The sequence below is a fragment of the Ahaetulla prasina genome, chromosome 3 (genome assembly GCF_028640845.1).
Source record: "Ahaetulla prasina isolate Xishuangbanna chromosome 3, ASM2864084v1, whole genome shotgun sequence".
NCBI classification, from domain to species: Eukaryota; Metazoa; Chordata; class Lepidosauria; order Squamata; family Colubridae; genus Ahaetulla; species Ahaetulla prasina.
Genome location: NC_080541.1, coordinates 116,233,537 through 116,251,797, shown reverse-complemented (window position 1 = coordinate 116,251,797; position 18,261 = coordinate 116,233,537). Strand labels below are relative to the sequence as shown.

The 18,261-nt window shown below is 45.2% G+C and overlaps 1 protein-coding gene across 4 annotated transcripts in view; it reads left to right on the top strand.

The window, feature by feature from the left end:
- The window catches only part of SUCO (SUN domain containing ossification factor), a 261,150-nt gene that overhangs the window by 188,437 nt on the left and 54,452 nt on the right, over positions 1-18,261 (top strand). For all 4 annotated transcript variants that reach the window (XM_058175843.1, XM_058175842.1, XM_058175844.1 and 1 more), the window contains one exon: positions 11,654-11,719. In XM_058175843.1, coding sequence (XP_058031826.1) covers positions 11,654-11,719 — 66 coding nt within the window. The remainder of the gene's footprint in view (positions 1-11,653; positions 11,720-18,261) is intronic.

The following is an 18,261-nucleotide window of genomic DNA, read 5'->3' as shown; positions in this document are numbered from 1 at the left end:
TGAATTCTGTGGTAGTGAGCCTGGAGGGAGATGAGGCAGAGTGGCTGATGCTTCTACGTAATTTTTTTTTAATTTGAATTTATATCCCGCCCTTCTCCGAAGACTCAGGGCGGCTTACTGAGTTTCGAGGTGGAATGGTGTCATACAAACAATGAAGGATTCATTGGTGGAGGATTCTGGTCTGAGCAGGTCATATGGGTTGAAGCCATGTTGACTGCTACTTATTTAATCAATAGGCTGTGGAGTTCCTCTATTAATGATATTCCATATGCTGTGCTATATAGGAGAAACCATCTCTGGCACATTTAAGGGTTTTTGGAAGCAATGTATGGGTGCATATTCCAAGAACAATCAGGAGAAAAGGTTGACCAAATGTTCAGGTTTACAGGCTATGAGGCTGGCTCAAAGATCTATCGCTTTAGCAATGGAAACAAGAGAATAGTCATTTCTCCCTAGAGCTGGATCGAGAGCATCCAGAGTGGGTAGTAGCTCTATGTTCTGCATGTAGACTGAGCACGTGATCTTCATTTGCATTCCTGGTCACTCCTCCTTTGCCTGGTGCTTCCCCAGTTTGGCTCAGTCTGCATTGCAAACAGACGTGATCGAAGAGTGGCTTCGCCTTTCTATTTGTGATCTTCTAAGCGTGAGATTGACAATTAATTTTGTTTGGAGGATTGCTTCAGCGATCAGACTGCTAGCTGGTCATTTAGGGAGGTAGAAAATAAGTGTCAAAGCCGAAGTCCTGCCACCACGAGGCAGTGGTAGGGCCTCACCGGCATCGATCAGAGCTGCGGTGCCACGCATTCCTGCCGGATGGTGGAGAAAAAAATCAATCCCTGGCCAGATTGCTTGGGCACACTGTGAAGCAGCAGGAGCAGCCAAAGGAGCAACTACCAGGAGCCAGGTAGCCACTTCAAGTGACAAGAAGGGCTCCAAATCGGCCGAAAAAGACTCAGAAAAGCATCAAAAGGCCCTGGAAAAAGAGCTGGCTAAGCTCCAGAAGGCTAAAGAAAGCCAGGAGCAAAATGAAAACCCCAGAAAAGGGACGGAATTTTCCGGCCCTCAGGAACAGGAGCCAGTGGATCTGACAAATGATCCAGCTCATTTGCGCCGTGCCTCCCATGAGGCCTGGTTGCCAGAGGGCGCCAGGGAGCCCTCCTCTCCCACTTTAGGAGAAGTTTTGGATAGGGCAGAGGCCTTTGCATTTGCAAATCCCAACTTGCCTGCAACAATGTTTGCACAGTCATCCACTTCAGGCCCCAGGGCTTCCTTTACTCTGACTGCAGCGGGGATCTGCCCACAGAAGGAAACTATTGCCTTATACACTGTAAGCCGCCCTGAGTCTTCGGAGAAGGGCGGGATATAAATGTAAATAAAAAAACACACACACAAAAAAAACAACTGATTGCTCAGGCTATATTACTCAGGAAATAGCCATTGGTTTACAGCAAAGGAACCAACCTTCTCCAAGGGTTCCACTCCATCAGCCTACAGGCTTGCAATCTGTTCTGCAGGAGGATTGGATGGTGCCTCAAAGTATTTCATCTGTGGGCCATTCAATTAGAAGTGTAGACTCCTCGGCTGAGGAGGAAGACCTGATGGCCCTTTCTGAGGATGAAGAGACAGGTGCAGAACCTTCTCCTTTTACAGGCCTTTTCAAGCCAGATCTTTTCTTGCCTTCCCTTTATCAACGGGGAGAACACCGGCCTTCTGCTTATTATACGAAATAGCCCTTTCAGGCCCCTGAACCTGGCCATGACTATCAACACTTTCAACGACAGTATCCTAACCAACAGGAGAGACACCCTGACAGGTCAGAGTTCAGGAACCAGAATCAACCTCAGGGCAAGCGGCCATTTCAAGGGGCAGGAAATCATCCTTACTGCCATGCAAAGTGACTGCAGGACCACACCACCCATAGGTGGGTGGCTCAGCCTCCATTTCCAACAGTGGGAGGCCACAACTTCAGACACATGGGTTCTCAACACAATAAGATCAGGGTTGGCACTGGAATTTCTCTTCCCCACCCCCAACCTTCTTTTTCAGTTGCCCTGTATAAAGGGCAGCGCCTGATGGAGACAGCAATCCAGCATTTGCTGGAAATCCAGGTGATTGAGCCAGTTTCTCAAGAACAGCACAGACAGGGATTCTGTTCGATACTATTTGTGATCCAAAAGAATTCAGGGGGGTGGAGGCCAATTTTAGATTTAAAGCTCCTGAACCAGTGTCTGGAGTTCAAACAATTCAAAATGCAGTCTCTCAAATCAATACTAGACAGCACGTGTGAGGATGACTTCCTCACCTTGATAGACTTAACAGAAGCATACCTTCATGTTCTGATCAAACCAGCACACAGACAGTTCCTTTGTTTTTCCTATTCGGACAGACATTATCAGTACAGAGCCATGCCCTTCGGCCTCTCATCAGCACTGAGAGCCTTTACGAAGATTTTGGCAGCTCTGACAGCCCACCTGCGCTCGGCCCCAGTAAGAGTCCAATGCTATTTGAATGACATTTTAGTCCAGTCCTCTTCAGCCAATCAGGCAGAGAGGGATCTACGGGTCATAATAAGAGCGCTCCAGGGCCATGGTTTCTCTATAAACCACAAGAAGAGTCACCTTTCTCCAACAACCAATCTGCTCCATCTGGGAGCCCTAATAGACACGACAACATGCCAAGTCTCCCTCTCTCCGGAGAGGCATGACAGCATCCAGCATCTAGTCAAGAGCCGGATGAAGATCAGAGATGAATTTAGGTTTCAATAAGCTACAATGAAAAATGGGGTGGACTTGCTGTAATGATTTAGGGAGTTGTAATTCCACCGTGACAGGATTAATAATACAAACTATGGGGAAAGGCTCAATATATTTAGGAGCCAACTTTTTAGACTGCTGCAAAGATTTTAGAAACTTGGTAGAAAGGTAAACTTTGTCCCCCACTTTATAAGGTTTAGGTTCTGTTTGTTTCTTGTCTGCTTGTGCTTTATAGGCAGCCTTGGCTTCATTCAAGGCTTTGCAGACCACCGACCACATGGTTTGCAAATGACTGATCCACTGTTTCAAGGAGGGTATATCTGGTTCATATGAGGGTAACTCGGGCATAGCATTAAATTCTTGTCCTGTGGCCACTCTGAAAGGGGTAAAACCTGTGCTAGTGTGAACTGTGTTATTATAAGCTACTTCTACAAAAGGTAGTAGTTTGGTCCAGTTGTCCTGCTGGTAATCAATAAAACAGCGCAGGTACTGTTCCAGAACTGAGTTTGTTCATTCTGTGGCCCCGTTTGTCTGTGGATGATGGCTAGAACTAAGTCCCTGTTCGGTCCCAAGTAGATTCAAAAAAGCTTTCCAGAACTTGACTGAATTGGACCCCTCTGTCTGAAATAATACGTCATGGGGCCCAATGCAAGCGGTAAATGTGGACCAAAAACAGTTTAGCCAAGGCTTTAGCTGTAGGGATCTTTTGGCATGGGATGAAATGAACCTGTTTTGAGAAAAGGTCTGTGACAACACAGATCACTGTGTTTCCAGAACTCTCAGGCAATTCAACAATGAAATCCATGGAGATCACCCTCCATGGTGCTGAAGGGTCAGCCACTGGCTGCTGAAGACCGGGGTTTTTCCCCTGCCTGCATTTAGTGGCAGCGTAAATGGGGCAACTTGCTACATAACTTTCTATGTCCTTTTTTAATAAGGGCCACCAGAATTGCCGTTTCAGTAAATGTAATGTTTTAAAAAACCAAAGTGACCAGCTAATTTGGACACGCATGACAAGCTTTGCATAGTTCTCAGCCTTTCCCTAGCTGGGACATACAGCTTATTTCTCACCCAAGCTAATCCCTCTTTTATTATGCAAGTATGTTTATTAGCATTAAACCATTCATCTGTTTCTAAGGGGTTTTGGGTTTTTTTGAAATCTGTGGTGGTGGCATTGTCTAAAGTGGAGGGGTCATTCTTCACCCGAGAGCGTGTGATGACTTTAGCTGCTAATTAGGAGGTTGGGATTATGGGTTTAATTACTTCTGCCTTGGAACTTTTGTATTGTGTTAGTCTGGACAAGGCATCTGCCAAAAAGTTTTTCCCTCCTGGTAAATATTTCAAAGTGAAATTAAAGCATTGGAAGTACTGTGCCCACCAGACTTGTTTTGGAGACATTTTCCATGGGGTTTTGAGTACTTCCAAGTTCTTGTGGTCGGTCCATACTCAGAAAGGTATTTTACTTCCTTCCAAGAAAGGTCTCCAAGTTAGGAGTGCCCACCTAACTACAAAAGCCTCCTTTTCCTATATGGCCCACCTCTGTTCAGTTTCAGTTAACTTCCTACAGGTGTATGCCCATGGTTGTAATTTGCTTTCATTCTCTTGGAATAACATAGCACTGACTGCCACATCACTGGCATTGGCCTGGATTATAAATGGTTTCTCCGGGTCTGGGTGTTTTAATACAGGTTAATCAGCTGAAAAGTGGTGTTTTTTTTCAGTTTTTCAAATGCCGTTTGGCAGGCCATAATCCAGTGGTTGGCTAGGTTTCGGTTTATCTACCTCCTTGGTTTTTAACAGATTTGTAATCGGCAACGCTATTTGGACAAAAAAGGGGATAAACTGCCTATAAATGTTAGCAAACCCCAGGAAACTCTGCAATTTATTTATTTTTTATTTATTTATTGATCACATTTGTATACCGCCCTATCTCCCGAGGGACTCAGGGCGGTTAACAGGCATATAAAAAGAACATATAAATACAGATTAAAACACTAATAAAAAACTTATTCTAACCAGCCTGATTACCAAAACCAATTAAAATCAATATAAAATTTAAAATTTCAAAAATTTAAAAATCTAAAAAACCTAGTCCAGTCCTGCGCACCTAAATAAGTGTGTTTTAAGCTCACGACGGAAGGTTCTAAGGTCCGAGAGTTGGCGAAGTCCTGGGGGGAGCTCGTTCCAGAGGGCGGGAGCCCCCACAGAGAAGGCCCTTCCCCTGGGCGTCGCCAGACGGCACTGCCTAGCTGACGGCACCCTGAGGAGTCCCTCTCTGTGAGAGCGCACGGGTCGGTGAGAGGTATTCGGTAGCAGAAGGCGGTCCCGTAAATAGCCCGGCCCTATGCCATGGAGCGCTTTAAAGGTGGTCACCAACACCTTGAAGCGCACCCGGAAGGCCACAGGTAGCCAGTGCAGTCTGCGGAGGATAGGTGTCACCCGGGAGCCACGAGGGGCTCCTTCTATCACCCGCGCAGCCGCATTCTGGACTAACTGCAGTCTCCGGATGCCCTTCAAGGGGAGCCCCATGTAGAGAGCATTGCAGTAATCCAGGCGAGACGTCACGAGGGCGTGAGTGACCGTGCATAGGGCATCCCGGTCCAGAAAGGGGCGCAACTGGCGTACCAGGCGAACCTGGTAAAAAGCTCTCCTGGAGACGGCCGCCAAATGATCTTCAAAGGACAGCCGTTCGTCCAGGAGGACGCCCAAGTTACGCACCCTCTCCGTCGGGGCCAATGACTCGCCCCCAACAGTCAGCCGCGGTTGCAGCTGACTGTACCGGGATGCCGGCATCCACAGCCACTCTGTCTTGGAGGGATTGAGCTTGAGCCTGTTTCTCCCCATCCAGACCCGTACGGCTTCCAGACACCGGGACAGCACTTCAATAGCTTCATTGGGGTGGCCCGGTGTGGAAAAGTACAGCTGGGTGTCATCAGCGTACAGCTGGTACCTCACACCGAAGCCACTGATGATCTCACCCAGCGGCTTCATATAGATGTTGAACAAAAGGGGCGAGAGAATCGACCCCTGCGGCACCCCACAAGTGAGGCGCCTCGGAGCCGACCTCTGCCCCCCCGTCAACACCGTCTGCGACCGATCGGAGAGATAGGAGGAGAACCACCGATAAACGGTGCCTCCCACTCCCAATCCCTCCAACCGGCGCAGCAGGATACCATGGTCGATGGTATCAAAAGCCGCTGAGAGGTCTAATAGGACCAGGGCAGAGGAACACCCCCTATCCCTGGCCCTCCAGAGATCATCCACCAACGCGACCAAAGCCGTCTCCGTGCTGTAACCGGGCCGGAAACCGGACTGGAACGGGTCTAGATAGACAGTTTCATCCAGGTGTAAGGGAAACTGATATGCCACCATACTCTCTACAACCTTCGCCGCGGCGGGTTGGAGACGACGATAATTACCTAAAACAGCTGGGTCCAAGGCAGGCTTCTTGAGGAGGGTCTCACCACCGCCTCTTTCAAGGCGGCCGGAAGACTCCTCCACCAAGGAAGCGCCAGAATTGCCTGGAGCCAGCCGTGTCACCTCCTGGGTGGCCAGCACCAGCCAGGAGGGCACGGGTCCAGTAAACATGTGGTGGCTTTCAACCTACCCAACAACCTGTCCATGTCCCGGGGAGCCACAGGGTCAAACTCATCCCATAAAATATCACCAAGACCACCCTCGGACGCCTCCCCTGGGCCACTGCAATTTTGGTCCAAACCGTCCCGAAGCTGAACGATTTTATCGATAGATAACGTTAAACTCCTCAGCACGTCCCTGCAACGGGTCATCCTGCTCCCCCTGATGAAGGAGGGAACGAGTCACCCGAAACAGGGCGGCTGGGCGGTTATCTGCCGACGCAATGAGAGGAGGCGTAGCAACGTCTCGCTTCCCTCAGTGCCACTAGGTAAGTCCTAGTATAGGACTTCACTAGTGTCCGATCAGCCTCGGAGCGGCTGGACCTCCAAGAACTCTCCAGGCGTCTTCTCCGCGCTCATCCCCCTCAGCTCCTCGGAGAACCAAGGAGCCGTTTGGGACCTGCGCCGGGTCAGAGGCCGCAAAGGCACGACACGATCTAAGGCCCCCGCCGCGGCCCGTTCCCAGGCCGCAACCAGTTCCTCAGCCGTGTCGTGGGCCAGACCCTCAGGAAATGGCCCAAGCTCCGTCCGGAACCTCTCAGGGTCCATCAGGCGCCTGGGACGGAACCAGCGTACTGGCTCCGTCTCCCTGCGGTGTTGAGTGGCGGTCAGAAAGTCCAGGCGAAGAAGAGAGTGATCTGACCATGACAGAGGTTCAATAACTATTTCCTTCAAATCCAGATCTCTCAGCCACTGACCAGAGATAAAAATCAGATCCAGAGTGCCACCCCCAATGTGAGTAGGGCCATCAACTACTTGAGTCAGGTCCAAGGCCGTCATGGAAGCCGTGAACTCCCGAGCAGCTGTCGATGACGAGCCGGAAGATGGCAAGTTAAAGTCCCCCATGACTAGAAGTCTGGGGGTCTCAACTGCCACCCCAGCAAGCACCTCCAGGAGCTCAGGCAGGGCAGCTGTCACGCAGCAAGGAGCCAGGTACACGACCAGCAAGCCCATCTGACATCTATGACCCCATCTCACAAAAAGGGATTCACACCCGGCAATCTGAGGCACAGTGGTCTCCCTCGGCTCTAGACTCTCTCTAATCACAACCGCCACCCCACCACCCCTACCCTGGCCCCTCGGCTGATGGAATGCTCGGAAACCCGGCGGGCACATTTGAACAAGGGGCACGCCCCCTTCTGGGCCCAGCCAGGTCTCCGTAACGCCCATAAGGTCCGCGGCACCCCCCTGAATAAGATCGTGAATTAGGGGGCCTTATTGGCCACGGACCGTCGTTGCACAACATCAGCCGAAGGCCAGGGCCCTGAGGGTCCTGACCATCCGGGAACGGGAGAAGTTTGAGGGCTCGCGCGATCGCCTGCAGACATCGAGCGCCCCCTAACACGATGTGAGCCCCACTTCCGCCATATCTGCCCCTCCCCTAACCGTGGAAATGTCACCACCCTCAACCAATGGAGCACCAACCCCCATGACCTCGGACCCACCAACCCCGCCACGAGCATGCGAGGAACTGGACTCCCACCGGCGGGTTTCCCCAACACCCGCCTTAAATCCCTCCCACCCACCCCAACCCAAACCTATCAATTTCCTCCCCTTAAAAACCCCTTTAACACCCTCCTTAAAAACCCCGACAGGTTCTTCCCCTACCTGACACTACCCTCCCCTTTAAAAACCCTTATTAAAAACCTATCTACAAAACCCCACAGGTTCTTTTTTCGCATGCCACCTCTGTGGGTCCCAAAACCCGTCATAGAGGCCGGCCCTCGATAATGTGGAGGCCATTTCTGAGGCGGGGCACCTCGCAGCTGCAAGAGTTCATCAGAAGAATAGCGTCGTAATAGAAGATAAGATCGCTAAAGGGGTCCAAACTCCGAGGATAAAAAGATGGCAAAGATTAAAGATGTTATCCAAATAGAGATTGAAATAGGCCTAAAATGATGATAAATGATGATAATACTAAACCAGCATGCTGGTAATCCCAATAAGGGCAGACCCAGAGTAAAACCACAAACAGTCCAGATGGTAGTCTGTCAAGGTCTGAGACCAAACATCCTGGGATAGAAAAGGTGGAGAGGGGGTTACTCCAGTCATAGGCAATATCGGCTGCTGTTAAGTCTCCTGCATCTTCCAATAGGCCTAAAGGGCCAGCGACCGGCCAAGGATACCAATAAGGCCAGAAAAGGCGTAGCAGATGTTAACCGTCCAACGAGGGTCTCCAGGCAGGCAAATCCATCGCACCTCCATCGCCTTCCCGCTATCCTCCAACCACCACCACCTCCAATCCAGGATAGAACACACAATCCAGGGGTCCCTTCAAATCCAGCACCCCCTAGTGCATCCTCACCCGGTGCAGAGGCCCGGACGCTCCAAACCTCTCCTACCGAGGGGCCCAACCTCTCCCACAGGTTGAGCCTCTCCGAGAGGCTGGAGGATAGGAGAGACGCCATGGTCACAATCTGGCGGCAGGGAAAAGGCACAGACGACTTGGGCGGAAACAGATGGAACTTCTCAGTCGCTGTCGCCATCGTCCAGGTCGGAACAAAGGTCCGAACCCGAACGGCACAGCGCCACCAAGCCGATAAGATGTAACAGTCAGATGAAAATATAGAGGTCAGATGTGGAAAACGGGAGGCAGACCAGCTATAAAAAGCCAGGCCAAGCCAGCCAAGACCGACGCCAACCGCAGGAGCCAGCTGAAAAATTAAAAAATCGGCCGGAAAAAAAACGGCCGAGAAAACGCCGAATCAATGTCCCCGCCCTCAGGCCCGAAAAAACATGGCCGCCGTAACTTCGCCGACTGCTTACCCGACCCCGTTCTCAGCAGCCGTGGGCTCAAAAGAGACCAAAAGCCTCTCTCCACGGCTGCCGCTCTGATGACAGTCCAGGTCGGGGCAGCAGGCGGCTAGACCGGCGGTTTGGATAAAGCCATCCTCGGAGGGCCCCATAAACGCCGGAGCCGGATCTTCAACGCTGCGCCATCTTGCGCATGCGCAATAACCCAATAATTGTTTGTGAGTATGGGGGGTTTCCCACTTGAGGACTGCTCTGACTTTTGCGGGGTCCATTTCCAGCCCATTGAGAGATTCTGTACCCTAGGTAATTATCTTATCTTGGTGAAAATCACATTTGGAGAGTTCAGCAAACAATTTAGCTGCCCTTAATTTCTTCAAAACTTCCTTCACCAATTTAACATGTTGCATCTTTGTTTCAATATAAATCAATATATCATCAAGATAAACCAAAACTCCCTTATCCAAGTGCAATAGCGGACAATTGAACAGTGTTTTCCATTCATCCCCTTCTTGGATCCTGATCTGGTAATAAGCCTCTCGCAAGTCTAGTTTAGAAAAAATTCTCCCCTTCGCCAGATGGGCCAGCATGTCCTTCATTAAGGGTAGGGGATAAAGATTTTCCTTGCAAATAGCATTTAAATACCTATAATCCATACTTAAATATAAGGAGCCATCCTTCTCCCAGAACAGTATGGGGGCAGCCACTTTGGGTCTCGTGCATCCCAAATCTAGCCTTAAGAGTTCTCTCTCTCTCTTACTGGAATTAATAGTTCTATAGTTGTAAAGTGTTTGACAACTCCACTCACCAAGAATCTTCATAGTCGCTCTCTGACTGACTGGGTTCCTCCACCCAAGAGCGAGGTTTGATTTCCTCCCTTCTCTCTTCCGCTGGGGATCTCTTCCAGGAGCAGTTTGCGCGATACTGGTTTTGAGCTTGGTTGATTTCCACTTCCTCAACCACAATACACCAGCTTTGCAGGCAGACTGAGGCTCCACGGGCAACACAGGTGTGGTACAGGTCATCATTTAAGCCATCTTTGAACCAACTCATGAGTATTTCCTCTGGCCAATCTACGTGGCCAGTCAGATCACGAAACTCTTCGATGTACTTGGTGACTGGATGGCATCCCTGTCTGATGTGCCTTATGCGGTCTCTAGCCTTGCAGATCTCAAATCTCCATCTCAGGGCTGTCATGAAACGGTTGAAGTTGCAGAGCTCCGGTGCATCTGCACTGTGGAGGCTCACCATCCAATGTGCAGCTGATCCTTCTAGAGCCCGGGTGACACCCCTGATTTTGGCGCCTTCTGTAGAGAGATCCCTCCCATACTCCCATACTCCAGCATGTAGGTCAGTACATGTGCGAGGAAAAATCCCAGTTGCTGGGGATTCCTGTTGAATTTGATGCCAAGAGGGGGCGCCTTCTGTTCTAAGGGTGGAAGCCTCCTCTCAAGTTGAAAGCCTTGCTTTGCATTGAGATGTCTCCTGGGCGGATCTTCCATGGTGGAAATGGGTTCATAAGTAGCCCCCGTGGTTTCAGCCAATGCCCCTGGTGTTGGGGATCCCTTTCGTTCATTGGTAGTCCCCTTTTGTACTCCTAAATGACCTGCAGTGCAAGCTTGGGCATCCTGGATCCGCATGCCATGGATAGCCTCCCTCATGAGGTTCATGGCTTCCTTCAGGAGTTGGTTGGGTCAGTCTGGGGTTCCTTCCAGTTCATCATTGTCGTAAAGATCTTCCAATTCCTGCTTCCAAATAAGTTATTGGTTCCTATGGGTGAGGGTGACATCTTTGGTCTGCCACCCCAGCCTTCCATCTTCCCAACACCAATGGACCATTTCAGCTTGGCAGTGGTGCTTGAGGCAATGTTCTCGACCCAGACATTGAGGGCCTCAATTGAGATTTGGGGGGGGGGGATTCTCATTGTAGGGAAACAGAAACAGAAACTTCATATACAGATCACTCTATTCCTCCCCCCTTCCTCCCACCAAAATGCCAGGGTAGAATTATCTAGGACCTGACACTACTATTATGTATATTCTGGTAAAAGCCTTTCCTGAAATACTGTATAAGGCTTTTCTAATGAGGTTAGTAAAAGCTAGTATGTTTGATAAGGCCTAAGAGACATTTAGGGAGGTAGAAAATAAGTGTTAGAAACCATTATATGTTCTTCATTAAAAAAAAAAACAAGACTAAACTTTTCATTTTTTAGAATTGTTTGGTTTGCTTGCATATTTGTTTTAAAGTACAGTACTGCTACAACAAAGGAGTAAGGCACTTGGTTTTAAGACTACATAAAAAACCCAGAATATCTATTCTAAATTTTAGCTAGGATTTTGATATGACAGTGTTATATTGTATATTTAATATTAAGGCTCATTTAAATAATATGATAAAATAGTTTTTACTCTACTCCACAATATATTTATTCTAATCCATCTAAGCAAGCAGATCTAATGTTAAAAAGGAGTTACTGTATTGACCAAATACATTTTTTTATTTATTTTTGAACAGATTATCCTTTGGACTATGATATAAGAGAAGAAAAATCTTCAAAAAATCTACTTGGTTCTGCCACAAGTGAGTATACTAAAATCTACATTTCAACTTAAAATGTTAAAACATGGTTGCTCTTATCAGGTCACGGTGCAGATTTGTTTTGATATGTTTAGATATTTTGCTGTGGGGTGGGGTATTACTAGAATGTTTCTTGGTAAATAAGAAAGTTATTTTTATGCTTTTGTTATTTGGATGTTTTAATCATATTTATGAATGAGGGATATGTAAATTATTCATTTACATATCCCTCATTCACGCAGTGATTAGAATGGCATAAACCCAGATAAATGAACTATTTGAGTAAGAGTCCAGAAAATTGTTTCAGGATGCTGTACTTTGTGTATAGTTGACGTTTTAATAGCTTTCCAGGTATTCTCTGCATTAAAATTTATCTTTTATTGGGAACATGACCCCTTTCAGAACAGAATGAATCCTAAACTTTTTTATTGTTCAGCAGTACTTTGGATTCATTTCAATTGTTTGATTCTTATCCAACCAATATAACTTAAATAATATTCTATATTATTGACAACTCTTAATGAACAATAGAAATTTCTGCTGTCATCATATTGATGACATTTCACTTTAGTATTCTGGATGATTACATCATGAATATGTATATAAAATACAGATAATTGGCAGAATTCTTTAAAAAGTTGCAGACTAATATCTCAAGTACCAAACAATTTCTCCTTAATTCTAAGTTTGATCTTTCTTTAATGATCTTCCACCCATTACTTCTTGTCCTGCCCTCAAGTGCTTTAGAGAATGTTGACTCCCTCTTCTCTGTGACAGCTGGAAGACAACTGTCATATCACCCTTAATCCTTCTCTTCAATAAGCTATACATACAGTCATGGCCGAAATTGTTGGCACCCCAGAAATTTTCCCCAAAAATCAAGTATTTCTCACAGAAAAGTATTGCATTAACACATGTTTTGCTACACACATGTTTATTCGCTTTGTGTGTATTGGAATAAAACAAAAGAAGGCAGGAAAAAAAGCAAATTGGACATAATGTCACACAAAACTCCAAAAACGGGCTGGACAAAATTATTGGCACCCTTTCAAAATTGTGGATAAATAAGATTGTTTCAAGCATGTGATGCTCCTTTTAACTCACCTGGGGCAAGTAACAGGTGTGGGCAATATAAAAATCACACCTGAAAGCAGATAAAAAGGAGATAAGTTCACTTAGTCTTTGCATTGTGCGTCTGTGTGTGCCACACTAAGCATGGACAACAGAAAGAGGAGAACTGTCTGAGGACTTGAGAATCAAAATTGTGGAAAAATACCAACAATCTCAAGGTTACAAGTCTATCTCTAGAGATCTAGATTTGCCTTTGTCCACAGTGCGCAACATTATCAAGAAGTTTGCAACCCATGGCACTGTAGCTAATCTCCCTGGGCGTGGACGGAAGAGAAAAATTGATGAAAGGTTGCAACGCAGGATAGTCCAGATGGTGGATAAGCAGCCCCAAACAAGTTCCAAAGAAATTCAAGCTGTCCTGCAGGCTCAGGGAGCATCAGTGTCAGCGCGAACTATCTGTCGACATTCAAATGAAATGAAACGCTATGGCAGGAGACCCAGGAGGACCCCACTGCTGACACAGAGACATAAAAAAGCAAGACTACAGTTTGCCAAAATGTACTTGAGTAAGCCAAAATCCTTCTGGGAAAACATCTTGTGGACATGAGACCAAGATAGAACTTTTTGGTAAAGCACATCATTCTACTGTTTACCGAAAACGGAATGAGGCCTACAAAGAAAAGAACACAGTACCTACAGTGAAATCTGGTGGAGGTTCAATGATGTTTTGGGGTTGTTTTTCTGCCTCTGGCACTGGGTGCCTTGACTGTGTGCAAGGCATCATGAAATCTGAGGATTACCAAAGGATTTTGGGTCGCACTGTAGAGCCCAGTGTCAGAAAGCTAGGTTTGCGTCCAAGATCTTGGGTCTTCCAGCAGGACAATGACCCCAAACATACATCAAAAAGCACCCAGAAATGGATGGCAACAAAGCGCTGGAGAGTTCTGAAGTGGCCAGCAGTGAGTCCAGATCTTACACACCTGTGGAGAGATTTTAAAATTGCTGTTGGGAAAAGGCGCCCTTCCAATAAGAGAGACCTGGAGCAGTTTGCAAAGGAAGAGTGGTCCAAAATTCCGGGTGAGAGGTGTAAGAAGCTTATTGATGGTTATAGGAAGCGACTGATTTCAGTTATTTTTTCCAAAGGGTGTGCAACCAAATATTAAGTTAAGGGTGCCAATAATTTTGTCCAGCCCATTTTTGGAGTTTTGTGTGACATTATGTCCAATTTGCTTTTTTTCCTGCCTTTTTTTGTTTTGTTCCAATACACACAAAGGGAATAAACATGTGTTAATGCAATACTTTTCTGTGAGAAATACTTGATTTTCTGGAAAAATTTCTGGGGTGCCAACAATTTCAGCCATGGCTTTACAATGAGGAAGTGAAAGGCGAGTGTTTTGGGTAATCTGGAGTTTAATAGTGAAAGTAAAGACACTAGAAAGAGACAGTGAGACGGCAGAGAGGAGAAGAGAGAGGAACTGTTGAGACTGAGAAATCTGGACATAACACTGAGTGATTAAGCAGAAAAACTGACAGACGGAGTGGACAACGAGGACGATTACTATTAAGAATATTGAAAAACGCGGAGAATCAACATACTTAAACAGTGGAATCGCCTTAGTCTGAGTATTAAACTGATAATTATATTGTATTGTATATTGTTATTAACACACTGATTAATACAATTTTCTTGAATATTGCTTTCATGGTATTTGTCAGGTGTGCCCCTGTTCAAAACCCAAGAAAGAAAAACCCTGATTCCATGTTTGTAGAGATAGGTACTTTTACTGAGTATGAACTGAATGCAACAAAAGAAAAGCAATGTCTGAGGCAATAGGCGTGAAAATTACATATTGAAAGCATCCCCATCTCTCTCCCCCAAGGACCCATGTTGAGTGTACAATCCACATCTCCCCAAGGTGTCATGTGGGGTACTTCTTCAGACAGCCCCATCTATCTGGTATGCTGGAACAATTGACCTTGACAGTTATCAGCTCTCTCTGCAGCTGCTATGAAGGCAGTAAGACTTTTCCTCCCTTTTCCAAGAAATCTCCACCAGCTCGCTTCCCTCCAAATACCAGCAATACTTCCCCCTTCCCATTACAATGACAGCCGAAAGCAAGCAAACATCATAGAGGCTGACAGTATTGCTCCTATAGCAAGATTGTATTTACAGTTATACATATTTATATTAATAGTAATTTATAGCTATTTAGATTGTAGTGAAGATATTTTATCTAAAACAGAACTACTTATAATTAATATTTATTGGAAATTATATTTATCTATTATAGTTAATTCAGTTTAATCAATTAAATCAATCTAATTGGTTGAATGTAGGAGAAATATACCTAGTGACCTCTAGCTATATTGTATTGTACTGCACACTTTTACATTGATTTAGATAAAAGAAAGAAATATAGATATAAAAGAACTAACTTAGAAACTATTAGTATTTATAAAAGTGGTGGATGGTAATTTGGAAAAAGATTTATAAAATTTTGGGAGAACAAAATAAAATTTTAAAAGAAATAACAAGCATTACCACTACAACATTGAGTAGGAGTAGAGAGATGGAAGGGAGGGAGAAGGAGAGAGAGCAATAGAAGAAAGGGAAGAGGGCAGGAAGAAAAGGAGGGGAAAAGGAGGGGAGAGCAGGAAAAAGATGACATCTAACCCGAAGGTGGCGATGGCTTCTCCGTCAACTCAGAGATCAATAGAAGGGATGCTATCCATGGAAAAACCAAGTCCTAGCCTGACTTCTCAAGTGATGCAGTCTACACTGTGTTTTTTTAAAATCACGTTTTATTTATCCCCCCCCCCATACACACCCACATATTTTATGAACAGAGTATTGTCCATATCATATCTTATACAACTTCTCATATCCAAATACATTTTACTTAGTTACAATTTCTGCCAAAATATTCTTTTTCCATATTTTTAATCATATCTTAATATTTCTATGCTTTTTCATATAATCAACATACTTTTTCGCCCTGAAGTTCTAATTTCTCCATTTTTAATTATATTTGTTCTCTTTTACTTTTTGATATTTCATTTTTTATTCCAATATATTTAAACATGTCCGGAGTTTGCCTTTCTTCCATTTCATCTTCTTTTTTTACAACAGTCTTTCTTCTCTTTCCTCTCCCCTCCTTTTATCCTTCCTAGTTTCTTCCTCCCTTCTATCCTATTCCTTATCTACTTCCCCTTCCTTTCTCCCCCTCCTCCTTTCTTCCATCCTGTCTAACCTTCTCTCCTACTCCTATTTCCCCTCCTTTTCTTCCTGCCCTCTTCCCTTTCTTCTATTGCTCTCTCTCCTTCTCCCTCCCTTCCATCTCTCTACTCCTACTTATCTCTCTCTATTGCTGTATCATTTTCAATTCAGTATTTTCCACTATGGAACCCCGATTTTTCCTCCATTTATTGAATGTATTTCTCAAAATTCCCCTCATAATTTTTAATTATTAATAATGTATTTCAACTTATTTCATTTTTACCTTTTAGCTAAATTAACCTTCCACCTCTTATTTTCTTTAATTCCTAGATTCTTATTCCTCTTCAGTGATCGTTTTTCTCTTTCATTAGCATATATCATTTACTAACATTTCAATTTTGTTCAATTTTATATCTCACTTTCAATCTACACTGTTAATGATACAGAAAACCATGGTGAAACTCCAGGAGACGATGACAAAAAATAATGGAGAGCTGAAAACCAATATACAGAATTTGGATAATAAAGTTGGTTCAATTCAAGAGGCGATACAAAGGAATGAACAAAAAATCAAGTCGGTGGAAATGAAAACAGAGCAAATGGAAAAGAAACTAGAACAGATGGACCAAAAAATGATGGCAGTAAATAAAGATCTAAAAAATTTGTTGATAACCTTGAAATGGATCAAGCCTTTTATTTGAGGTTCCAAAATGTCATGGAAATGAAAGAAGACCTGGGAGGGGTAATGGCAGGGTTGATTGCAGAAGCCCTCCACAGGGAAAAACAAGAAATTATAAATGAGTTGGACGAAGTTTAAGAGTCCAGTCAAATTATGAAAAACACCATCACCTGCCCAGAGAAGTATATATCAGGTTTGCGCGAAAGAAGGTCCGAGATATTAGTTATAAAATTACAAGGGATGAACCTATGATTTATAATGGAAAAGAATTTATAACATTGAAGCAGGTCCCCAGGCGGATTCGAGAACAGAGGAAAGACTACCGGTTCCTAGCATGTCTGCTGAATAGAAAAAACTTATTCCAATGGACCACCCCAGAAGGAATGTTGGTATTCTTGTAGGGCAAAAGAATTAAAGATAATTTGGCTAAAGCCCAAAAGCTATACGGGCAACTGATGGGGAAGATTCAAGTAGCAGAGAGAATTTGGAGACAGCTAGTCTAGAAGAACAGAGACAAAAATCCGGAGGTGAAGAACTAGAAGAAAGAAGCAAGGAGATAAAAGAGAATCAAAAAGAAGAAAGAGTTACTAGGACTAGGGCACAAAGAACTACCAGGACAAATAGAAACCAGAGATTGGCAGACAACTGGGAAAATGGAGAAAGAAACCCAACTATTGTCAATAATGTGAATGGACTGAATGATCTTGTGAAAAGGAAAAAAATATTCATGTAATAGGTGAAGCAGAACATAGATATTATATGTCTCCAGGAGGTGTACATCAAAAAGAAGACCAGAAATATTATTTACACTTGGCTGGATTCCTTCTGGCACAGAGATGTTCTGGACACGTCTCCCCACACGCCTTCCAAAATCCCTGGAGATAACCAGAAAATTATAGATAAAGCACGATTCACTCACGAACAGATTCTTCTATCCATGAAACAGTTTGCCCGTGCAAATTCATTGCTTTGTCCAAGACAAAAAACCAGGAAGCTCCACCTCCTGCTTTATAGCCCCTGTGGGTGTCACTCCGTGATTCATCATTCTCTGACTCTGTCCCAACGCCACCTCTGCTGCGTGCGCAGAGCTGGTCACGTCTGCGCAGTCTCGCATCAAGCCAAGATTGTTCAATCAGAAGAAGAAGGCCCGGGGGAATCAGGCCTTGCCAGCCCCTCCTCCTCCTCCTGGGTTGTTGCCAGGGAGGGAGAGGGCCCAGGGGAAGCAGGCCTTGCCAGCTCTTCCTCCTCACTCTCTGAATCATCCTCCTCCAGGAGTCCGAGTCCGGGAACCTGGGTCACAACAGCCATTTAGTTTCATTTACGTAACGTGAACTAAACTTATGCATGGGCGATACAAATAGTATATTTTCAGAAATTTAAATTGTTACGGAGAATTTTATGAAAATCTAATGAAAATGTTTTTAAATAATGCTATGAAATTTTTTTAAAAAGTCAATTAAATTAAACAAAAGGAAAGTGCTTCAGTATCGGACAAAGCCTCTACTGCCCACCATAAAAGCTGGAACGCCCACTAGTGGGCAGTAGGGATCAGGTTGACTACCACTGATCTAAAAGAAG